The sequence below is a fragment of the Electrona antarctica genome (assembly GCF_951216825.1).
Source record: "Electrona antarctica genome assembly, chromosome: 1".
NCBI lineage: Eukaryota > Metazoa > Chordata > Actinopteri > Myctophiformes > Myctophidae > Electrona > Electrona antarctica.
Genome location: NC_136806.1, coordinates 17642071 through 17668391, shown reverse-complemented (window position 1 = coordinate 17668391; position 26321 = coordinate 17642071). Strand labels below are relative to the sequence as shown.

The 26321-nt window shown below is 44.6% G+C and overlaps 1 protein-coding gene across 1 annotated transcript in view; it reads right to left on the bottom strand.

Moving 5' to 3' along the window:
• Positions 1–26321, bottom strand: part of fstl5 (follistatin-like 5) — a 146129-nt gene that overhangs the window by 95830 nt on the left and 23978 nt on the right. The window contains exon 2 of the mRNA XM_079525439.1: positions 11198–11449. Coding sequence (XP_079381565.1) covers positions 11198–11444 — 247 coding nt within the window. The 5' untranslated portion in view covers positions 11445–11449. The remainder of the gene's footprint in view (positions 1–11197; positions 11450–26321) is intronic.

The following is a 26321-nucleotide window of genomic DNA, read 5'->3' as shown; positions in this document are numbered from 1 at the left end:
AAATTACCCACATAAAAACCCCAGGAAAGTGTTCCTTGTCTCCCAAACATCATTAAAATAAGATCTGGTTGCAAAAGTGGTGAAGTGGCCCTTTAATACGACCTGTAAATGCTATGCTTGAAATGCTTGCGGATGCCTGAAGAAGGTCTTTGACCGAAACGTTGCCTAATAAAAGTGTGGATATTGCAAGAGCAGACGGTGTAGCGGGTCTTTTTGCACTTTATGTGCATTTTGCATTTGAATGCTTTAAATTCCCAGTGGTAACATTTTACAATGTTACTACTGGGAATGTTTAAAATAATTGTATTTCACATTCAACTCTGTGACGTATTGTGTGTATGTTGTTGTTGTAGTTGTGGTGTGTTACTGTGTTTCTCTGCAAAAAAGCTGCTCCAAATCCACTTCCCCTAGTGGAATGAATATAGTTTACTGTTCATGGTTCCAGGACAAACACACATGAATCATTAGGAAGCATCATCTCCAGGGGTTGGGAGTCACGCTGCCATGCAACTGTGTTTTTATTCCTGGAATCCAGAGAGACACGGCCCGACAATACCAAGCTGTGTGTGAGTGTGCGTGTGCGTGTGCGTGTGCGTGTGTGTGTAGTGCACAGTATGCATGCTGCAGCATGTGAGCGCTGGTATTAGAACCTTGTAGAACTACAAAAGCTCACTCATCGGAGAGCAGATCTCTGCCAGGCCTGGTTGCCTACCCAGGGCTGTATCCGTTGTGTGGGGTGCAGTCATCATGGCAAGAGGAAGCTGCGGGGTTACGTTTAGTGTGTGCAACAGGCGGTGCAACTGTTAGCGTTTGTGGTGCCCACCTTAGTCAGAAGTGGTTTCGGTGTGCTTTACAGAGGCCCGTCAAAGCGATGTCCCAATTTGGGTGTGATTGAATGCCACTCTGTCCCCGATTTCCCACATACGGTTTACGTTTCGGATTCCCGCGGAACCTTCAAAATAAGGTTTTCACTGAAAAATGCTAGTCGTTAAGTGAGAATTAATGAATTAACCTGGGAGTGCGTGTGTTAATTAACACAATATTGCTCAATTAACAGCTTTATTGCCGGATTAAACATTATAAGAAGTTACGGTCACTGCCGTACTGTTTACAGTTACCTTTGAAGTGTCAAAGTGCCGTAATTCTACCTCTCCTTATGATGAAAATCCGGCTGAAAATAGTCCCATCGTTTCTTAGCAAGTCGTTCACTTTGCATTGGACTCAGTTTCCCAGAAGCCCTTGCAAGCCAATTATAGTTCGATTTCTAGTTACGTCATTATAACACGTCAACTTCGTCACGATGTCCGCGACAAAGCCGGATTTTCATGAAAGTCATTAAAAAACGGTGAATTAAACATATAAAACAAATAGCGGGTTTAACGTGTACGCAGGGAAAGACAATGGAATAAAAGGCGTGTTTAGAAGGTTATTCAGTGAAGCTGTTAAATTACTTCCTTGTCCCTGGCTGTGACCCTGTCACAAAATCTTGCAACCAACCCTTGTGCTCCATGCAACAAAACTAATGGAATCCAATGTCGACACTAACAACCACAACTATAGGATTCTAAATCCATCCTTCCCATTAGTGCAGCTGCAAGGTAACATATACTCTTCTACAGTATGTTGTGAAGAAGTGGAGCAAATAATGAACTGAACAGTTTCCAGTTTGTGTAGACATTCCTGGAAGTCAAATGCAAGAGATGCTTTTAAAAGCAGCTCTGTCACATAATTGGAAGTGTTGAATGCTTTGAAACCGTTCGCACGGCGAAACGAAGCCGTAACCTTAATTGTCTGTGCTTGACTACGTGCCAATTTCCAGTGCGCGCGCGCACACGCACACACGCACACGCACACGCGCACACACACACACACACACACACACACACACACACACACACACACACACACACACACACACACACACACACACACACACACACACACACACACACACACACACACACACACACACACACACAGGAAAGGCAACTGTGCACCACTTAAGTCAGATGTGAGAGGAGGAGAGGAGTGGAGAGATGCAGGGTCATTTCTTCTCCCTACAGTGCTTAATGGAACACCTTGCTCGGCACATGGCTGTCATTTCTCATCCTGTCCTCCATGGAGGATAAGAGGCAGGGATGAGGAGGTCTATCTGACAGGATTCTCTGTCCATCACCCCAAATCTAAGACAGAGACCTCATCCTCGTCCAGCTTACTCCGCTTTACCGATGTCAACATCGAAACCATCATCACTCCAAAGTACGCCATATCGCCCAGGGAGAATAGTTGTCTGTCTATAGAGAAAAATGAATCTGGCGTATTCACCGAAATGGGTCGAGCCCTGAAAGAGCAGTGGAGAAAACACAGTATCGTATCCAAAAAGTAAAGGTATTTCCTGAAAGCTACAGATATACATCATCATACATCATCTCTTGAGCAACTGAATTTATGTGATTGGTTGGTTAAATTTACATCATATTTGGCATTCGTCACATTTTACCTAATTTCTCCGTTCATTGTCAATGGCAAATATTGAGACGTGTGGGAACAAAAGCTGTATATAGGAAAAATCAAAAATCACACCCGTGTGAAGTGAGGGGCGCTCTTATCATCGTACATTATTGTGACGTAACATGTCTATTTGCTCAGACATACTGTATATGACACAAATTCTCCATTAATTGTCAATTGGAATTTAATGTTTGTGTAAGACGAAAATCTACACTAATGATGAATATAGGAGGGGCTAGGGCCCCTCAAAAATGTTGGAGTGGGGTGAGACAACCGCTTAAGTTTAAATAGCTTATTTAGTCAGCCTGTGGCCAGTCAACCCCCGTCCACATGCGCGTGCTTCCGTAAGATTGCATTGGGAAAACATATACTGGCTGACTTCATATACTGTAGCTTTGTACGTGGTTGTTTCACCCCGCTCCAAATGTTTTACTATCCACTCCAAAATATATCATCTGTAGCTCTCAGGAAATGCCTTTACTTTTTGAATACAATACTGCGAAAAGGTTTTTCGTGGTGCTCTTGGAGGGTTCGATATACATTTTTGACCTATACAGGGTTAGCCTGACACGGAACCTCTTCTCGGAGCTAATAGCGGAGGGTGAGGTTCCAAACGGGGCTACATTCGGACAGAAGTAAAAACCTTGATTTATAACATGGTGTAACCTCAACAGTTTTTTTTTCTTATAATTTTTATTCCACGACTTTGCAACCCATTATTTTTCACCCAGTCAGTGTCAATTATCTAATCTGTAATCCTGGGCGCTACACTTCCTCTGCCAACCTGGGGGGGCAGCGGCCTGACCTCATGCTTCCTTCTATGCATGAGTAGTCCAAGCTGCTTCTTTTCTCCTGATAGGGGAGAGTATCCCCGGCCGGACGTAGCGCGTGGAAGGAACACGTTATTCCAACCATTTCCTTTCCCCTCCATCAGGCGCCCCGGCTGGCCAGGGGGAGGCAGTTTAGAGACCAGGATTACTGCATGTTTTTTGTGAGGGGACCTACCCTAGGGGACACGGGGAGAACATACTAACTCCACACAGAAAGGCCCTTTCGCCAACCCCGCCTCGGGTATGGGCACTGGTGACGCGGAGGAGAGAACACGCCCCCAGCGCCCACAGCGTCCCCAGCGGGAATCGAACCTGCAGGACCTTCTAGCTGTGAGGCGACAGCACTACCGACTGTGCCACCGTACCTTAACCGTTAACAGTTGAGAACACTCAATTTTGGTTGGGAGTGGATCAGTATTTTTGGCTGGTATAGGAGTGGCTGGACACGTATATGCGATTCCCATTTCATATAAAAAAAATTCGGAGTCGTTCTCACGATTGAAACTTCATGACTGAGTTTTCCTTACTCATGACTTTATACCATCTCCCAACTGTCCACGGCTGCAATGAGGGAGGAGGAGGAGCACATCAAAGAGTGGCTGGTGAAGCCTGCCCGACCTCATTAAAGGAGGAGGGAGCAGTGACAGCCACTGCCAAGGGATTGATACCGAGGCCCAAGACACCGTTTCCACCAGACCATTAAGGAGGGGGACAACGGCAATAATGTGAACTCTCTCCCTCCTCTGTGGATGAGCAGAGGGGGCACCTAATTCGCATCTGGGAATAATCATTCAACATTGGCCCCGTGTGACCATGGGGGCTCCCGTGCAGTCATGGTCACAGCCATTAGTCTGCTGATCATCCGGGAGTAGAAAGGGCTGGCCCTTTTCTTTTTGTTCTTTTTTCCCCCCATGCAATTACAAAAAGGATAAGAAGTGGAACTATGGTTTTGTGCTGCTGCTGCTGCTGCTGACGTAGTGATACCGGATACAAAATTTGTATGGTTGAAATAGATCAACAATACAAATTACGCTAGTTTTGTGGATTAATTTATTTTTAATGAGCCTCACCAAATGACCGGAACTACAGTACTTAATATTCACCAAAACCAGACCAGAACTCCCACCATGGGACTCAGGGAATCGAATAAATTAATACCTTTGCAACCACTATAACAATGGCAAGTATTTCCTACAGCTTTAAGTCCAACAATCTGAACTAACCCTCTAAGTACAGTACACCTTTTGGTGTTAGCATCATGTTATGCTTTAGCTATTGAAAAATAGCAGATCTACAAGCTCATAGCGCGCCACTTGGTGGCGCGCTATGAGCTTGTAGGTCTGCTATTTTTTTTAAATCGAAGAACGACTGACATAGAAACATAGCTTTTTCAGAAAACTGTCAGGATGTAGAAGACATTTTTAGAATCTGATCTGAGGTCAAAATGGGTTAAGTAAATGTATATACTTTCCACCACTGAACGCAAGCATGTCAAGCTGAGTCACGCGATACGCTCGCATGGTGTCGCTGGATGACTGCCTGAGCTTCAAAAAACCTAAAACAAGCAGCGAAACCAATCCCCAGCAGAGGAGCTCTGTACTTAAATGGCAAAGAGGATTAAATGTCTGTCATGTATAAAGTGTTGTTGCATTCTTGTGTTTCTTTCAAAAACTCTTTGCTCTATAGTACACTTCTTATTAGACCATTCCAATAAGAAGTCTTGCTTGCCTGCTCAGATAAAAAAAAGAAACAAAATAATCAGAGTGATCACATGCATGTGCCGTATATAAATATTCACATCACCCGTCAGGTGCGAACATTCCCCATAAATATGGAATGGGCAGAAATCTCCAAGATGATCAGTCTTCGTCTTCGTCTTCCTCTTCCTCTTCCTCTTCCTCTTCCTCTTGCTCTTGCTCGTCTTCTTCGTCTTCTTCGTCTTCTTCTTCTTCTTCAATTTAGGCATTTAGCAGACGCTCTTAATCCAGAGCGATTTACAGTGAGCAAGAACAACACGCATGGTGATACATCAAATACATAAAATAGATAGTAAATGAATGCTCTACTTCATCGTACTACAGTGTTACATAAAATTAGCCAAAAATGTGTTGATCTACAGTACAAGCTAGCCAGCGCCGCCTAGCGCTGGCGCTTTGGCATGGGGAGATCAACATGTGGAATTCATTTTAAAAAAATGATTTCTTTGTGGCTTTTTCTGCTTTTATTGATAGGTTGAAAGTAGACTGAAATGGGGAGAGAGATGGGGGGAAGACACGCGACAAAGGCCGTCGGGATCGGGAGTCGAACCCGCGGCACGCCGTCAGGCTGGCTCAGCAGCCTAGTTGCCCAGACGGTTGAGCTAACCGTCCGGGCCTTGTGGAATTAATTCTGTACTGGCCATATATGGAGCGTGTGTACAGGGTTTGATGAGGTCAGATCAACATATGGAATGTCTGAACAGGTCAGCTCCATATATGGAGATCTAAGGGTGGCAGCAGGGGCAGTGTCTTGAGTGTACAGGTTTTGATGAGGGCCCAGGTAGGGCTGGGCCTTAATTTTCGGGCTTGTTGAGAACTCCACTAATAACTTTGGGGTGGGCCTGTCTAGAGTTTGAATGGACAGGTATCCGTCAAAAAGGAGACATCGAAGAGGAAGGACGTGTGGGGTAGGATCAACATATGGAATGTCAGAACAGGTCAGCTCCATATATGGAGATCTTAGCGTTTGAGGTTTGAGGTCAGATGTAGAGTTGCTGGCCGGCTCCATAATCTAGGTGATGGTCCCGTCCTCTCCATGTATGGCTATCCAGGGTTTGATGAGGTCAGTGTCATGATCTTCATATATGGAGACGGCCATGGAGACGGCATGACGTGTCACGAGGCGTGATGTCACGAGGCGTGATGCCACGAGGCGTGACCATATATGGAGGCGTGACACGAGGAATGGCGACACAACACGACACACTGACGGGAAATGCAGGTTTTCATAGTAAACTGCAACCTATGGTCGCAACTCGCAATAATAACTCAATAATAATAATAAACATGATCCACAGGAAGACATTTTTTTCCATTTCCTGATAAGTCAGTGTTTTGGACACACAGTACAAGGTCTCCACCTTGTACTGTAGGTTTCCACCCGATAGTGACGATATGCAGCTGCGAAGAGATATTCTCAATACAATAGAGGTTCTATCACTCTATCACACACACACACACACACACACACACACACACACACACACACACACACACACACACACACACACACACACACACACACACACACACACACACACACACACACACACACACACACACACACCCGCTAGCAGTTACACGAGCGTAAACCAACAACATTAATCACAACAGACACATAAATCCCCCCCCCAAACACAGTCTCAGAGGCAAATTATAGCACAGTAACACAATAACAGGACAATGACTAACACAGAATGGGCCCTGAAGCATGCTGGGAAAATCCCTCCTCAGCCAAGTAACACAGCCCCGGGATACTACACAGCCTCCACACGAGATGTTTACTATATCCCAGTAAGCCTCACACCCCAGCACAGACGTCCCAGAGGTGCTGTGGCGGGCAACCCTTTCGCTTTCCAAAGCTTGGAGCCTACAGTGTCCCCTGGGGAGGGACCAGTGGTGAAAATTAACTAAGAATGACTTTTCTTGTGACGACACGCATTCTGACTTCTGTTGCGATATCCACTGAAAAAAAACATCATGAAACACAAAGGATTTATTTTATTTTTTTCTACCTAAGAACTGAGAGACAGACATTTCGGCTATACACTGATGAAGGCTGGATAGCTGAAACGTCTGTCTCTCAAGATTCAGCAGACACTGGTGGTTATTGGTTAATTCAGCTCAGTTCATATTGGACAGAATATTGTGTTATTTAACATACCACTGGGTCCATTTAAAGGAATGAAAGTTAGTCTGCTATTCTACCGCAGGTAACCAACCGTTTGGAAGTCCTGTTCCTTTAAAAACGTATAGAATGTATAGAGGTTTCATGTGTTGGTACAGTAGAAGCATCTACCCTGGTCTGTGGGTAATGAGTTAGTTTCCAGTCTTGAACTTATAGGTGTGAGGTAAGATGTGTCTGTAGAGACAGGAGCAGGTGGTGGAACTGTAGAGCTCAGATTTCCCGAGAGAAACCCATCAAAAACACGCCAATTAATCCTCCTGCATGGTCCCTTGAAAGAAACAACGCCATCCGATCCCTTGAGCTACAATACATGTCGGGAAAAACACCACCCCACACACAGCCTTTCCTTTCTACACGCACTCGTTTAACGCTGACAAGCTATTGATTTGGCTCCCACTCTCTGCATCGAAGTATATCCACGCTTAATTGTGTTTGAGAATAGAATGAACATGGAGCTATTTGTGTACTCTTCTTCCTAATCTTTACAAGATTTCCTATTGATTTGTGTTCCTCGAAAGTTTTTCTTTATTGACAAGGAAGGAGTCAGCATACTAAGGAGACAAAGAGTCAATATAGTGAAAGGAATGGAGAGAAGGGGTTATCAATGTGAATGGAAATGGGTCATGGCTCTGGTGTATCGTATATGTCCAGTAATTGATAAACACCCACGTTTGTTCTCCCGTTGAGATGTTCAATAAACGAGCTGAAGATATTGGATTTAATCACATAAATCAAAAATCATTCCTTCATAGCTTCACTCGGGTGAATTAAGATCATCCGGAGCAGCCCGTACGTTGGCCCATTGTTATCCAGAAGCAATCATTGAAAGCTATTAGTCCGGCAGCCGACAGGCTTATTTTGTTTAAAGCGGGAAATTTGGTATTATAGTCTTTTTTATTGGCCTAAAATATTGTCTACGTATATACATACATTCATGAATCCACTTGCTGACCGGCTGTTAGTATTGGGCAATCTTTTTTATAGGGGTTTCTTGTGACACTACCATTAACATCCTATATGGCTGTCAAAAATGTCAATTTTTCTTTTGCTTTAAGTAGCATGTGACATGTCAAACTAGGGGTTTCTCATGATTCTGAATCCATTCCAAGCATTAGTTTTGCACAAAATACAGTACACTCCTTGGGCTAAAAGCAACCATAGCCACTTGCCCAAATGTGCTGAAAATGTGCTGACCTCATCACATTTGTCATGATGTCATTTGTATGGCTGTTTTTAGCCCAAGGAATGTATTTTGTGCAAAACTCCCAATGCTTGGGATGGATTCAGAATCATGACAACCCCCCTAGTTTGACATGTCACATGCTACTTAAAGCAAAAGGAAAGTTTGACATTTTTGCCTGCCATAGGATGTTAATGGTAGGGTCACAAGAAACCCCTATAAATGAAATTGCCCAATACTTTCAGCCGGTCAGCAAGTGGATTCATGAATGTTTGTATATAGACAATATTTTAGGCCAATACAAAAGACTATATACCAAATTTCCCACCCGTCCACCTTGGCTGCCAGACTATATTGTCTTTCATCCCTATCAGATCAATACTCGTGACTCTGATGGTTGACATTCTAATCAGTAGAGGCTATACTTTCTCTCTCTCTCTCTCTCATGTCAGCCTTGACTTTCACCCCCCTCCCCCCCACCCCAACCCCAAACCCAGCCGTCTGCAAATCAAGACAGAGATGCCCCACCCCTGTCACATTCCAACATACAGTGCTGAGAAACCAGTGTCAGTCAAATCGATATCAGATCAGCTGGAGGTTCCATGAAAAAACAAAAAAAACAATAGAGAAAGCCCTTCTTCCCTTCTCATGTCTCCCCTCGCTTCATCTAGGTCTATTTGATCTTTGATCGATTCCTAATCAATGTCTTTATTGCATGTGAGCGAGTGCCAGAGGGGGAGTGTCCAAGAGCCTGTCTGAAATGTTAGTGTCCTGTATGCTGAAAGTGTTACTTCTCTGGATTGTGTAAACACTTTGTTGTTGCTGCTGTTCAGCAGCCTGTGGATCACACTTGGATGTTTACAACATTAATCTTGTCTCTGCATTTACAAACGGAGGTGTTTGGTCATTGTTGGAGAAAGGCTGCGGAGCTTTTGTCCATTGCAGAGCATACAGAGCAGAGCAGTCACACTGGCAACACTATAACGGTCCTAGATGAGCGTGTTAAAAGTGTTATTTCATTACTTTTCTTTTGGGCTATGGTTTCGGTCAAGTCATAAGAAGCTATGAGCTCATTATCATAGTGTTAGTCTCATAATGGATGTGCAGCATTTCAATATACTTTTGAATTGATCTGCTGACAGAATTTCATCAACTGAGAGAATAGCCTGTTTCTCTATAAGGCTGTAGGGTTCGTAACCTAATAAACACACTAACAAAATGAAGGCACTCAGAGCGCAGCTAGAGCAACACTAATATGTTGTGAAATAATTAAATTACACAGACAATAGCCCGCCAATGTTGCAGTGGCAAAAGAGCCAGTAATATTGCCATTCCTCCGTGGGCACAGCCTGCAGTGCACTCGCACGGAATTGGCCAGTTGGCCACAATCAGACAAAGCACTGTAATGCAAACTCAACCAGCTGTACCGAAGGTTAGGCCAGATCACGGGAGGTCCATACAGCTGGGTTCAACTCCACAACCAGATCACGGGAGGTCCATACAGCTGGGTTCAATTCCACAACCAGATCACGGGAGGTCCATACAGCTGGGTTCAATTCCACAACCAGATCACGGGAGGTCCATACAGCTGAGTTCAACTCCACAACCAGATCACGGGAGGTCCATACACCTGGGTTCAATTCCACAACCAGAGAGGTCCATACAGCTGAGTTCAACTCCACAACCAGATCACGGGAGGTCCATACACCTGGGTTCAATTCCACAACCAGATCACAGGAGTTCCATACAGCTGGGTTCAATTCCACAACCAGATCACGGGAGTTCCATACAGCTGGGTTCAATTCCACAACCAGATCACGGGAGTTCCATACAGCTGGGTTCAATTCCACAACCAGATCACGGGAGTTCCATACAGCTGGGTTCAATTCCACAACCAGATCACGGGAGTTCCATACAGCCGAGTTCAATTCCACAACCAGAGGTCCATACAGCTGGGTTCAATTCCACAACCAGATCACGGGAGTTCCATACAGCTGGGTTCAATTCCACAACCAGATCACGGGAGTTCCATACAGCTGGGTTCAATTCCACAACCAGATCACGGGAGTTCCATACAGCCGAGTTCAATTCCACAACCAGAGGTCCATACAGCTGGGTTCAATTCCACAACGATTTTTTTTAGAGAATTCAGAAAATACCTCTTTGCAACTCACTATCATTATAGATAGATAGATAGATAGATAGATAGATAGATAGATAGATAGATAGATAGATAGATAGATAGATTTAAATGTTATGATGAATTGAATAAGGTGGATCCTCTTGTAAACAAGTCTAGTGCTTTATTGGTCGTCCACTCACAGTTAACAGTTTTTTGTATTGAGTGCTTGAAATGTACTGTAATTCTGCAAACTGTAACTAATATTGTTGTATTACTGTTTTTTTCTGTATGTAATCTCTCGGCATCATTGTAAATGAGGGGTTCCCTCAATGGTCTCTCCGAGAATTTAAATAAAGGTTGAATGAAAAAAACTGTTAATAAATACTTACAATACAATCAATCAAAGATAGATAGATAGATGGATAGATGGATAGATGGATAGATAGATGGATGTAGGAAAAGAAAATAGGATTTTTACTCGATCTGTGACCCATAGAAATTGGTCTGTGGCCCCCACAAATGGGTCCCGACCCACTGTTTGGGAAATTAGATTAGATATATTAGATATATAAATTAGATGGATTAGATGGATGAACAAAAAACTCGTACCTTTGTAGAAACACTCCTCGCTGTGCATGATGGTGACCCTGCGTCCTGACAGGCAGGAGGTTCTGTGCAGCTCACAGTGGTTGTGGTAGAGCTTGCCGTCGGAACCACAGACAGGCTTATAGTGCGGTTTGCAGCGGTCCAAACACTGGCACTCTCCCTGGCCCGTCTCGCGGTCCACCGCGCAGTGACGACCCAGGCCGCAGTACTTGTGCTCACAGGATCCTCCAGGGTGCACATCGTGACCCATAAAACCTAAGAGGTATAAAGAAAACGAGACAAGACATATACGGATATCAGCCAGCGATAGACATGAATAATGAATGAATAATTTTGTGAGACGGATTGTCCCGGGTTTCATTTCTCGTCGTTCTGTCCTCTGACTGTTAGATATGTGTTATGTGCGAGAGTTTTACTTCTGTGCTGCCAGGCACTTTGTAAGTAACAGTAAAAAGTTATACACACAGTGTTTCATTTCCAACTGTCATTTGTACATTCAGACCCTGCGGGAAGCTGAAAACCACTCAAGACAGCGAACGAACGCCTTCTAAAAATGCTGAGTTGATTTTCTTTTTTTCTTTTTTTGTCGAGCGGAGCATTCCCAAAAAGGGTTATTTCATTATTTATTTTTCTGCCAATGTTGTAGACCGCTTTTGTCCTCTTTGACACGGTGGTATAGGTTCCAAATAAGATTCCACACTTTGAGTGGCACTTCTTTCGAGCGGTGGTGAATAACATTTTCTTGCAAAACATTTGTGTAACTATGGGTGAATTCTCGTTACTTGTCAAAGATTTGACTAGAGCAGATGTTCTATCTATAATGCTGCGTTCACACAGGCAGATGCAAAGATACAGTCTCCCATTCATTGTCAAATGGAAGCCAGCGACATGAAGATGCAAAGATGCATCCAACGTTTGTAGCTGCTGCAAAAGCTATACAAAGCAACAAAAACGTTGAGCTGGTTTCAACTTCAACAAAGATACAAAGCTACAAATATGCTTTGTGGCTTTGCATCTTTTGCATCTGCCCGTGTGAACGCAGAATAATAAGGCATAAGATCATCTGGGTATTGACAGTTGGGGGTGCTGGCCTGCCGGTCCATCAACCTGTCTCGATGCTAAGTTCTGCCAATGACAGGTCAGAGTGTAGCCCCTACGATAAACCCCCTGAACCACATCAAATATATTGTCTCCGGCCCACTCGCTGACATTCAATCATCATTTTGCATTTTGCTGCCATAATACAAGACCTTATGGAGGAGAGCACTTTTCAGCAGGAGTTTTGTCCACAAGGCCATTGCATCAAGCCTGACTGACAATGTTGTGTGCTGGAATGTATGGATGCATTCATGAAGAGTCTATGCATTTTCTTTATCTGAATGCATGCCGTGTTTATATACAGGCGGAAAGATGCTAGTTGACCTGATATATCTATACAATATAGATAATAGAAGCTCATCTCCTGCTGTTAATAGAATGCACACACTGTGTGCAATGCATGTGCACAAGCAAGCGTGCACACATTATGCACATGCATGCTTGCTGGCATAAAAAATGGAAAACAAGACAGACATAAGAACCTTGCAGCCTGATCGCACGTCAGTCTAAAAAGTCTTTACTAAAAAATATAATTCACAATTTGTTTGTGAATGAGGCCAAATGTATTTTCAGAGAAAAGACAGTGAGGTTGGGATCGATTCTCGTCAGCAACATTGTAAATTATGAGATTGATTCAAACTATTTTCTTTGAGACGTGAGATGCAATACTGATTTCCTGAAAAAAACAAGTAGTTTCTGTAACTAAGGATGTGTTTTTGTCCTTAGCTTTGATTCCATTCAGACTCGGAGTCATCTAATATTGGGTATCCGCACACAGTCTTGTGATGCAGTGAAATAAATTAGCTTTCATTGTGGAGCTGCACATTTTACAGGGGAGAGCATCACAAATGTGTGTGTATCTAGTATAAAATAAAGCAATTATTGGGAAGACTCATGTGTAGACTGATAGGTACTGTAGTTCAGGTGGATATACAGGGCAGGCGCGTCCTACAGTGTATAGGTGACTCAGGAGGTCGCCTAGGGCACTATTTAGACTAGCGATTCTGAATGATGACACTTACGTGATCGCTATTCTGTCGCTCGTTTGCAAGTCACATGGGTGAATTAACCTTGTGATAGTACTGCCTGTCTGTCTGTCTTTCTGTCTCCAGGGAGCCTTTTATAATTGCAGCCTGGCTGTCTGTCTGCTGGGAGCCTGCTACAGTATTTGCAGTGATATTACTGCCTGGCTGTCTGTCTGCTGGGAGCCTATTTGCAGTGATTACTGCCTGTCTGTCTGTCTGTCTGTCTGTCTGTCTGCTGGGAGCCTATTTGCAGTGATTACTGCCTGGCTGTCTGTCTGCTGGGAGCCTGCTACAGTATTTGCAGTGATATTACTGCCTGGCTGTCTGTCAGCTGGGAGCCTGCTACAGTATTTGCAGTGATATTACTGCCTGGCTGTCTGTCTGCTGGGAGCCTGTTATAATTGCCTGGCTGTCTGTCTGCTGGGAGCCTGCTACAGTATTTGCAGTGATATTACGTACTGCCTGTCTGTCTGTCTGTCTGCTGGGAGCCTGTTATAATTGCAGCCTATCTGTCTGTCTGCTGGGAGCCTGTTATAATTGCCTGTCTGTCTGTCTGTCTGCTGGGAGCCTGTTATAATTGCCTGGCTGTCTGTCTGCTGGGAGCCTGCTACAGTATTTGCAGTGATATTACTGCCTGTCTGTCTGTCTGCTGGGAGCCTGCTATATGCAGCCTGGCTGCTGGCTGAGCAGCGACGTCGTCGCAGCGCACCTCTCCCACATTGTTGAACAGTTAATGCAAAGAAACCAGGTAGTCAGTCGCACGCGCACACACACACACACACACACACACACACACACACACACACACACACACACACACACACACACACACACACACACACACACACACACACACACACACACACACACACACACACACACACACACACACACACACACACACACACACACACCTTCACTTTTGACTACTTTGCTCAGCCAATCAAATTATCGCTATGGGGCGATCAGCCAATCACAAGCTAATGTTTGTGTTCACACAAACACAGAAAGCTGAGCATAGGAGGGGCTAGCGCCCCTCAACAAATTAAGTAACTTATGAACTTCTTGTGAACATTAGTACACAACATCAGTGAACTGCTGCATGGAGATTGAATTACTATACCAGTAAGACGCCTGAAGGCGAGAAGCGACCTCGCCCTGAAGGGCGTGCACTGGCCATATATGGAACGTATCTTGAGTGTACAGGGTGTGATGAGGTCAGATCAAGATATGGAATGTCAGAACAGGTCAGCTCCATATATGGAGAAGCCGGTTTCCGCGTTGACCCACGTTGACCCACGTTGACCCTCGTTGACCCTAGTGATTCAACGCATGGAATGAATGGCCCAAACCACACCAAAGGGTCAAGGCGGTTTAAGCGTTAACTCCTTGCAACCGTTTGGACCCAAGGAGTTGCATGGTGACCCTTTGGTGTGGTTAGGGCTTAACCGTTTGACCGCTACCATTATTCAATCCCTCCGCCACGTCCTGCCAGGGTTTTATCGCGCGTAACACTTACTTTGAAGAGCCAAATATCCGTAATCGCATTTTACTATGAAACCATTCCGTGTGTGTTGACGAAGCTGGTGCTTGTTCTCTCGGTCGGTGGTGGAAAAAGTGGACCGCGAGTATCACAGCACCTGCTACAGGCCGTTGAAAACACTTGTCTCGGACAAAGCGACCCCTCCAATGTCGCTTCTGTGAGATACAGCCGTCTGAAAACAGAGCAGGCAATGTAAGTGGATGCGTGCGCATCTTCAAAATGGCCGCGGCCATTGGCTCAGAAGCATAACAAAGCTAACGAACGGTAGCTTTCGATATGTTCGTATTAAAACATGCATTAATGAATACATCGCTGTTAAAACGGCTTTTCCGGGTGTGGCACGCTACGCTATTCTACGTGTCTATATTCCTATGTTCCTGGCGGGCCTCGTGTTAAGGGTGGCAGCGGGGGCAGTGTATTGAATGTATAGGGTTTGATGAGGGCCCAGGTAGGGCCGGGCCTTAATTTTCGGGCCTTCCGAAAGCCAGGAGCGGCTGCACAAATAACTTTGGGGCAGGCCCGTCTAGAGTTTAAATGGACAGGTATCAGTCAAAAGGGAGACATCGAAGAGGAAAGATGGATGGGGAACGATCAACATATGGAATGTCATATTGTCGCAAAGCTTGTCGACATTTGAATGTACAACTGCATATACAAGGCGTGTCCCAGTGCAGACTGTAACAAGAAAGTTGAGGAACTGGAGAGTAGATAATACTTCTGTTCAGACAGGCAAACACCGCAGCGCGGAGAGGAGCGCCTGATAACAACGGCTAATGTTATGAGCAAACTGGAGAGCAGGAAAGATGCACAATGGAGTCACCTGGCAAATATATTGTTTTTCCTTTAGCTTTGATTCCATTCAGACTCTGAGTCATCTAATATAGGATATCCACACACAGTTTCAATCCAATTATAAATTACCTTGATTTGCACAGTCCATGGAAGATAAGCTAAATACTCAATCTAGCAACTGGCACATTAAAAATGAATAGCCTCCTACTTTCCAGCACTTGCTGATGTATGTGTGATGCAGTGAGAGAAATGAGCTTTCATTGTGGTGCTGCACATTTGTTTCATCAAAAATGTGTGTGCATCTAGTGTAAAATAAAGCAATTATTGGGAAGATGCACAAATGACATGTAGACTGATAGGTAGTTCAGGTGGATATACAGGGCAGGCCTTCACCACAGTGTGTAGGTGACTCAGGAGGCTGCCTAGGGCACTATACTATCTGAATGATGACACTTTTTGCGATCGGTATATTCTATCGCTCGTTTGCAAGTCACATGGATAAATTAACCATGTGATATTACTGCCTGGCTGTCTGTCTGCTGGGAGCCTGCTACAGTATATGCAGCCTGTCTGTCTGTCTGTCTGCCTGTCTGTCTGTCTGCTGGGAGCCTGCTATATGCAGCCTGGCTGTCTGCCTGCTGGGACCCTGCTATATGCAGCCTGGCTGTCTGCCTGTCTGCCTGCTGGGAGCTTGCTATATATGCAGCCTGGCTGCTGGCTGAGCAGAGGGGTGGCTGTTAGACTGACGATGTCGTCGCAGCACACCTCTCCCACATTGTTGAACAGTTACGCACATTGTTGAACAGTTACGCACATTGTTGAACAGTCACGCACGCACGCACGCACGCACGCACGCACGCACGCACGCACGCACGCACGCACGCACGCACGCACGCACGCACGCACGCACGCACAATCACTTTTGGCGTCTTCACTTTTCTGCCCTCACTTTTATCTAGGCTACTTTGCTCAGCCAATCAAATTATCGCTATGGGGCGATCAGTCAATCACAAGCTAATGTTTGTGTTCACACAAACGGGTGCAATACTTAGCTCAGACTAGTCATTGGTCCGACAAACGACAACCTACCTCAAACCCTAACCTAACCATAACCGCAAGCACGGGAGCAGCGCATGTCCGACATGCGTCCCGCATTACGTGCGGATCCCCACACAAACCAGGAAGGCTGGGCATAGGAGGGGCTAGCGCCCCTCAACAAATTAAGTAACTTATCAACTTCTTCTGAACATTAGTACACAACATTAGTGAACTGCTGCATGGAGATCAAATTACTATATAATGGTAGATCAAAAAGTATCTGCTTCATGCACGTGAGGGCTACACAGCCGTGCTGATAGAATATACCGTCTACCTCTGGGGCGGAGGATATCCTCACTGCAATGTGCTTTATGGATTTGATGTCGACAACCACAAATGGTTCAAACCACAGGCTTCTGGGACTGTTCCAATGGGAAGGTACTACCACTCACACACACCTGTGTCTTAGAGAAGGTCACATGCTCATACATGGAGGAATTGAGGTGCTGACTCAACTAGTCACTAATGACATCTACAAGTTGGACACCATCACAATGGTCTGGACTTTAATTAACACCAGAGGAACTCCACCTGCTTCAGAGCGTCACTCTGCCACCATCATTGGGACAAAGATGTTTGTATTTGGGGGAGAGAGATGGCGGAACCATTGGGGCCAGTACAACAATGCCATCAGAGTGTTTGACACAGAGAGCAACTCCTGGCTGAACAAATCACCTTCTGGACAGTTTCTTCTAGGACAGCCTTTGCCTACAATGGAGAGTTGTACATATTTTGGGCAACGGTAGTCAGAAGTTCAGTGGTCTGTGGAAATCCAGTCCAGAGATCTTCTCCTGGAAGAAAGTTGAGCCAAAGGGAAAAGGATGGAGTTCAGTGAGTCCGGAGTCGCACTCTTGCATGGTGGGAGACTGAATTATCGCCTTTGACAATGACCTGTAAATCTTAGACTTAGTCAGCCCTAGTCTGAAGACATTATGCAAGCTGGCAGTTATTCAGTACGGTCTGGTCAGAACTCCCACACAATGTCAGGTGGGAACTGAAAGTAAGTGTAGTAACTGGACAAAGAGGTGCACGTCTGTGTCGCCTCACAGCTAAAAGGTCGATTCCCACCGGGGACGATGTGGGGGCGAAGGAAGCATGAGCTCAGTTTCGGGCTCTCCCCAGGTTGGCAGAGGGAGAGTAGCGCACAAGATTACAACTTAGGCAATTAGCACCAGGTGAATAATGGGTTACAAAATCGTGGGATAAAAAATAAGACCATTTTTAAACTGGACAAAGAAAGACAACTAAAAACAACACTTGTCTTGATATTTTGAGGGCGCAAATTGGGCAAACCCTAACCTCAGTCTTAACCAGCCAGTGCCTCAGTCTTAACCGGCCATGTAGGTCGGACTAATGGGTTCCCAGAGTGCTCCTATAAAACAAAAATACATTGCATGGATGCACCTGGGACGTATCCTCAGTGATGTATCCCAAGGTCATCGGGGTTTCGGGTCTCCCAACATCATACCCCTCACTCAGGTGACCCAGCCGAGGTGATCAAGTCCCGACTTGCGTCCCAGTAGCTACCCTCGATCAGTCCCATTAGGGAAAAACCAGGGCCACACAATCCATTCCTCCTGAACTACTCTGCCGGGACTGGGAGGTACCATTCTGGCGTGTGGAAGGACTAGGCTCTGTGGGTTGACTCCTGTCCGGGCCCCTCCTACGTCTCACCAGGTCCACTCCTGTGCGTTGCACCAGACTCCCAGCACCAGGCACTTTATTCAGGAATGGTGGATTCTCGAGCCGCAATGGTTCCGCAGGCTCCACCTGGCCCATGGTGGTGCTGCAGGCTCCGCTTGAGGCTTGAATGGCCCTCCTAAAGGCCTCACCGTGGGTTTGTTGGGCTTCTTCCTCACGGCTTTCCCCACACACACACACACACACACACACACACACACACACACACACACACACACACACACACACACACACACACACACACACACACACACACACACACACACACACACACACACACACACACACACACACACACACACACACACACACACACACACACACACACACACACACACACACACACACACACACACACACACACTGCTAAGCCTAGTGTACACCGTAGCCTGATAGGAGCTAATCAATGAGCTTGGTCATTAATGAATTCCCTGTGGTGCATTGTCATAGTGATTACTGTATTGGAATCAGCAAGGAGCTGTGGAGAAGCAGGTCATTGAAGCACAGAGGTTTGTTATCAGCATGCCCATCCTGCCGCTCCACTCATCAACTGACGTGCAGACAAATGAGGAATTCAACCCAGACCTTCACTTATTGATTGATGGCTTTGCGTTCAAAGAGGACAACAGCTAAAGGGACATGTGCACACAGCGCTGTCAGGATTACACATTGAAGTTGACAATTAATTGTCACACAAATAATTGCGATTAACCATTTTATTGTGTTTTTGGCATTTTGGCAAAATTATTCACACGGGTGTGATTCTTTTCCCGACAATAGAACTACTCAGACTTATTATACATAGGTATGTTTTACGTGTAACTCATGTTGATTAGGTGATGTAATGGTGATGTAAAACAAACGGTGCCAACAAAAAACATTAAACATGCACCATTAACAATAAAGAGACAATATGACGTAAAATTCCCCTTCATTGTCAATGCGTTTACAAAACCAACGTGTATATGAACATCTTTCAATGTGGAAACCATTAGATTATGATAAAATAATTGCGATTAGAAATAGAAATATGTAATAATTGTCACGACCCTAACGGTCAACACACTTAAATCAGCTGCAGGGCGGCTGTCCATCCCTCCCCTCAAACACCCTGGCCAACGCTCCCAGCATCCTAGACACAGGACTGTTGTCCATCCCTCCCCTCAAACACCCTGGCCAACGCTCCCAGCATCCTAGACACAGGACTGTTGTCCATCCCTCCCCTCAAACACCCTGCAGGCCAACGCTCCCAGCATCCTAGACACAGGACTGTTGTCCATCCCTCCCCTCAAACACCCTGCAGGCCAACGCTCCCAGCATCCTAGACACAGGACTGTTGTCCATCCCTCCCCTCAAACACCCTGCAGGCCAACGCTCCCAGCATCCTAGGCACAGGATTGTTGTCCATCCCTCCCCTCAAACACCCTGCAGGCCAACGCTCCCAGCATCCTAGACACAGGACTGTTGTCCATCCCTCCCCTCAAACACCCTGCAGGCCAACGCTCCCAGCATCCTAGACACAGGACTGTTGTCCATCCCTCCCCTCAAACACCCTGCAGGCCAACGCTCCCAGCATCCTAGGCACAGGATTGTTGTCCATCCCTCCCCTCAAACACCCTGGCCAACGCTCCCAGCATCTTAGACACTTCTCTCTGTTTGGCTCCCAAGCTGTGGAATGACTGCAAATGCCGACTACAGTATGCCATTTAGACAGCATGTAATTTAAACTGATGTTAATTTTGATGGCATGCATGGCATCCTATAATAAGTAAACATTGGCAGAGCAGGGTTTTTTTGCAGCAGGAGGTATGTGGCAAATCCTCTGTGTTGAGTTTTGGACGCCGACATTTATTTCGGTGTTGTATTCAAGGTCGTAACGTAATGTGTCGGTATGGAGTTTGTAAAATAAACTAAATGGCAAATTCATACACAGTGGTAGAAAAAAGTACTCACATTTTTTACTAAAAGTAAAAGTAGCAATAAAGCAGTATAGAAATAGTCTGTTACAAGTAAAAGTCTGGATTTCAAGATTTAATTGAGTAAAAAATATTTGGCATAAAATGTACTTAATGTACTAAGAGTACTCATTGTGCAGAATGTCCTATTTCAAAATTTCAAAATGTCTAAAAATTTATCAGATCTATGTCTTGAAAATAGCAGATCTACAAGCTCACAATGTGTCGCATTGCGATGCATTGTGAGTAAATGCATATACTTCCCACCACTGTCCATACATTTATTTCTTCCTCTTACACTAGGCCTAAATAAAAGGTTATTTTGACCCATCAGTGGTAAGTTTCAGTTGTTTTCCCTACTCTTATACTGAGAAATGTATATCCTGGGGTCACACTGTTAGTTGACAAGTGGCATAGCATGGAGCTCAAAAAGCACAATAATCCTCTGCCCAGGCAGGCTCTCTGTATTAAATGTCCGTCCTCACACGGGGAGATTTAAATAATAACAGACACGGCTAGGATAGCAGCAAAGGCCGGCACTTCAAAAAAACTCATTTGCACAGTCCTCTGAAAGTAAATAATACACAGACGGCTTCCTTCATGGATACAATATCCAGCAGCTTCCTGCGCTGCATCACAGTCAATCTAAAATAAGTGCTGACACTGACATTGGACATTTTAATGCCGGCTTCCTTCCCTCCCACATTATACATCTTTCTTCTCTCCATTCTCCTCTATCTCCTTCAACTGTAGAGTGTTGTTTGGCCTGCTGCTTATCTCATGTTTTCCATTACAACATCTTCAGAGACAGAGGGGACAGAGAGAGAGAGAGAGAGAGAGAGAGAGAGAGAGAGAGAGAGAGAGAGAGAGATAAAACATGTTTGCCCACTTGCGGCGCACTCTATCAGATCCTTTCACAAACAACAGATTTCACAAAAAGCAGACAAAGACTGTATCCAAGACATTGGAGCGGATCAGCTCAAAGACGGATCAAATTGGAATGGTGGTGTGGCTTTATGCACAGAGAATAGTAGCAGAATACCTGAGCACTGTAACTGATCTAAAACCAAGGACAAATGTACTGACTCAGTGAGCACAGCCTCACCCCAGCGAGAGATCGAAGCCGCCACAGGCAGACTTGGCTCCCAGGAGAAGACGGACTGTGACATTAAAAGGAGAGAGAGCGAGCAAGAGAGAGAGAGAGAGAGAGAGATAGAGAGTGTGTCTGTGTTAACTGTTAAGCTGTTTCACAATCGCTTTGACTGAGAAGAAGGTAATGTAATGAAATAAAGGTAATGAAATAAACAACGACCAAAACAATGTTGAAACTTTTACAACATGTGTAAACAACCGTGCATTCCGCTCACTGTCTCACACCACACAACTTAATGTCCTTGAATGTCTCAACAGACATCAAGAGAAAGTACTACGGCAAATCTGAAATACCGGTAAGTGTATTGTCTGCGTGAGTGCGTGCATGCGTGCGTGCGTGCGTGCGTGCGTGCGTGTGTGCGTGCACTGCGTGCTCCTGCAGATGAATTAACATAAGCATAAACACAACTTAAACGGCAGCATAGAAACATCAGTGAGTGTATTTTTAAGTAGTCAAAATGCAATGAAATGTTTAATGTATTCTCAGCTGAAGGTTAAATAGAAATCAGCTGTCGCTCCGCTCCTAAAGATTAATTATCCCTCGACTAAATTAAACTGTGCATGACCCCAGGAACGGCAGCTTCTAAAAGGTCAAGCGCCAGGAGACTCTGAAATCAGTTGGCACTTGGCAATGAACTTGTTTTTGCACAAGGACTTCATCTTACGCCTTACGGCCCCAAGGAGCCGTTTAATTTAAAAAAGTTTGATGTTAAGATCGTTGAAAAGTTTATTCCGGTTTACTGTAAGATGTTCCTGCACCTATGGGGTTCAGTATAAAATAATCACAGTGAAGTGTGAAGTGAGGGGCGCTTTACCAACTGTAATGGCGAGCCGTTACAGTTGGTTATTATTGTTATTTCTGGTATTGTTATTTATTTCGTGGTTATGGTTGGATAAAAATATATATGTACTTGTCGCTTTTTCCATATATATAAAAAACTATATACAATCATGGATCTAAGGTTATTGTATCCATATATCGCCTGCTGGTAGTCTTGTTTACGCTGCACTGGCCATGAGGCGCCACTATGGCCAGTGTTGCTGTTGTGTTTACTGTGCTTATCCCAGCTGCAGACTAAAGATGTCCCTTCTCGCTTGCCATCTCTCGCGAGAACCGGTAGAAGCTTCGTGAGGGCCTGATCACCCTCATTGGCCAAGCCGATCATGTGACGCACTGGAGGCCACAGTGCGTCTGCTATAAAAGACTGGACTCCGACGAGACAACATTGCTTATCTAACTCCAGCTGTTCGTTACTATCTTGTTAGTTAACTTTTGCTTATTCTTTGGTTTATTTGTAGCTCCCTTCGGGAAGGAGTGTTAGGCCTAAGTTATAGTTTTGGCCCTTTGTTATTGGTTAGGGTTTTGGTTAGGTAAAGTTATTGTTTTGTTTGTCTCCTTTTCTTTTGGGAACACCCCACCACTGTAAGTCCTCGACCGTTCTGCTTTAATATCTTTCTCTATAACTAATACTGCCTATTAGTTATCTCTATTATAAATGATAGCCAATGTACTTGAAAGTCGATTAACTTCCATCATGTATTTATTGAGCCATTTACTGAAAACAACACTTTTGTAGCTCTGTAACTTTTATCCTTAAAGGGGCATTCCACTCATTTTCAACATTTTACTATGTCATTAATATACCTTAGAGCTGTTGTGTGGAAATAATAAAAAAGTCCCCCCGATTTTGTGTTTCCTAGAACTAGAGGTCTGAAAAAAATCATTAACATGGTGAAACACATCTTGATGATGTCATCAAGATGCGTTTCACTATGTTAATGATTTTTTTCATACTTACAGTTCTAGGAAACACAGAATGGTATATTAAGGTATATTAATGACATAGTAAAATGTTGAAAATGGGTGGTTTTCCCCTTTAAGTGCAAGTAAAAGCATTTTCGAATTTGCAGTGGGTTTCCTGTACATTTTATATGTTATGCGTACCTTTACCCCTAGACTAATTGGTCCGTAACACAAACCCTTATCATCTTACATCATCGCAATATCATATAACATATGCCGTTTTGCTCAGTGACAGACAAAACAAACATTACACTCTGTTCATTGTTAATGTCATTTCATGTTTGTGTTAGTGACAAAGCAAACATTAAACTCTGTCCATTGTCAATGGCCGATGGCGTTTTTAATGTTTGTCTAGACAAGACAAACATTAAACCTGTATATAGGAGGGGCTAGCGCTCCTCAAAAATAAAATTGTAAAATTGTAAGTAGTACCAATAAGACACCCCGAGGGCGAGGGCGCGTGCACGCATCCGTCTGGGTGGCGGACGGCAGGCGGCAGACTGCTGGGCAAGCACTTGCGCTTTGGCATGGGGGGGGGGGGGGGGGGGGGGGGGGGTCAGATCAACATTGAATGAATTCTGTACTGGCCATATATGGAGTGTGTCTTGAGTGTACAGGGTTTGATGAGGTCAGATCAACATATGTTATGTAAGAACAGGAAGGAGGGGTGGGGAGGGATCAACATATGGAAGGTCAGAACAGGTCAGCTCCATATATGGAGATCTAAGGGTTTGAGGTCAGATGTATAGTTGCTGGCTGGCTCCCTATATGCAGATCTAGGTGATGATCCAGTCATCTCCATGTATGGTTTTCCAGGGTTAGGTGGATGGTCAGTGTCGTGATCTTCATATATGGAGATGGCCATATACAGTATGTGGCGTGACGTTCACGGGGTGAGATGTCACGAGGCGTGACCATATATGGAGGTGTGATGTCATGAAGTGTGACCATATATGGAGGCATGATGTCACGAGCCGTGACCATATGGCGTGGGTGACTAACTAACTAACCGACGGGAGATGCAGGTTTTCATAGAAAATGCAATCTACGGTCTCATAAATCACGATATTAATTTAATTTCATGCACTCGATTATAAAAGTTACTAATTTGATCTGCAGCAAAAGCACCTTGTCTGGTCTCCTCTGGTTCTGAGACACCCACAGCGGAGAACACCCCCCCCCCCCCCCTCCCCCCCTCCACAAACGTAGCTTGAGCTACTTTTTTTTCTAAGTAGCTTTAGTTAACGAAACTAGATTTTTCCCTAGGGTATAGCTTTGCTAAAGTTCAACATCTCCAAAGCGTGAAGTAATTGGTAAAGTTTCCAAAGCTGTGTTTTCAAAGTAGCTTCCACAACATAACACTGTCCCATGGGCTCTGATTTGAGCCTTAATCCTCTGGTTTCTGGCTTTGAGATACTTGTTCCTGTTAATACATATACTGTAGACAGGACTTAATTCTTCAGTCCTTGTATAAATTGCATGAAATTAAGCAATGTCTTCCTATATGCCTTGAGGCGTGATGTTTATCCTCAGTTCTTTTGAAGTATTCATCCACTTGGTGTTCAACTCTGGTAAATTGTGCGTGCGTGCGTGCGTGCGTGCGTGCGTGCGTGCGTGCGTGCGTGCGTGCGTGCGTGCCTGCCTGCCTGCCTGCCTGCCTGCCTGCCTGCCTGGTGCCTGCCTGCCTGCCTGCCTGCCTGCCTGCCTGCCTGCCTGCCTGCCTGCATCGGTGCATGCGTGTGCACGTGCGGGTTAGATCAACAGTATTGCGGTTTAACATTTAGCTTCAGGCTGTAGAACGTTCCTGGGACATTGATGTTCCCGTAATGTCTGTAAAAACACCTCCTGATTGGACCTCTATGTATGGAGTGTGAGGTTCATTGATAGTCGTCAGTGGTCCACATCACAGACCTCTGGTACTTAAAGTTAATAACTACGACTCGAGGCCTCTTCCTCTCTGAAGGTCAGCACAGTAATATAGGCAGAACATGATTCTGAAGGACAGCTCCAACATCCACCATTAGTATTTGTGCAAAAACTCTGGTGGAAAAAGTACTCACATGTTTTACTCAAGTGAAAGTATGTAGAACTGTGCATGTAACAAGTAAAACTACAAGTAAAAGTCTGCATGGAATTCAAAGTGTATAGTGTCAGTGTGTAGTTAAAGTACAAAAGTATTGGCAATCAAAATGTACTTAAAGTAACAAAAGTTGAAAGTACTCATTATGCAGAAGGTCCCATTTCACAAGTCTTCAAATGTATAACAATCTTTTAAAAATAGCAGATTGCGATTGTGAGCCTGTAGATTGGCTATTTTCAAATGGCCAAAATATATAGTGGTTATTGTATGTTTTGAAATAATAATCATCAAAATCTACAAAGGAACTATAGTAACTAAAGTTCTCAAATAAATATAGTGGAGTAAAAGTACAATATTTGCCTCTGAGATGTAGTGGACGAAGTAAACTAAATTGAAAATGATTGAAAATTAGAAGTATAAGTAAAGTGCAAATACCTCAAAATTGTACTTAAGTATAAACATACATAAGTACTGAAGTAACGTTACTTTACACCACTGACTTTGCAGCAAGTCCACACAGGACTGGAGTTGAAGGTTATATATTGAATGCATTTCACGGACTAGTTTACAATCCGAAACACCAGCAATGTTGTGTTCAGTGCGTTGACTGGAATACAAAGTTGCTCTTCTCAAGGTACCTTTTTTATAGCCTACACGGCTCTGACCAACAGCAAACCCAAAGTCAGAGGATAACAGAAATTGAAGAAACACACGGTTTCTATATTCGCAGAGCTCACAGCCCCACTCTCCGACAGCTTGACATCAATCATCAAAAGTAGACCTTTCTGGTCTAGAGGGGCGGTTGCTGGTCGATAACAGGCGGTGTATCGTATTGGTTCACCGATCTTAGCACCCGCCCCCGCCCCCGCCCCCCATCCT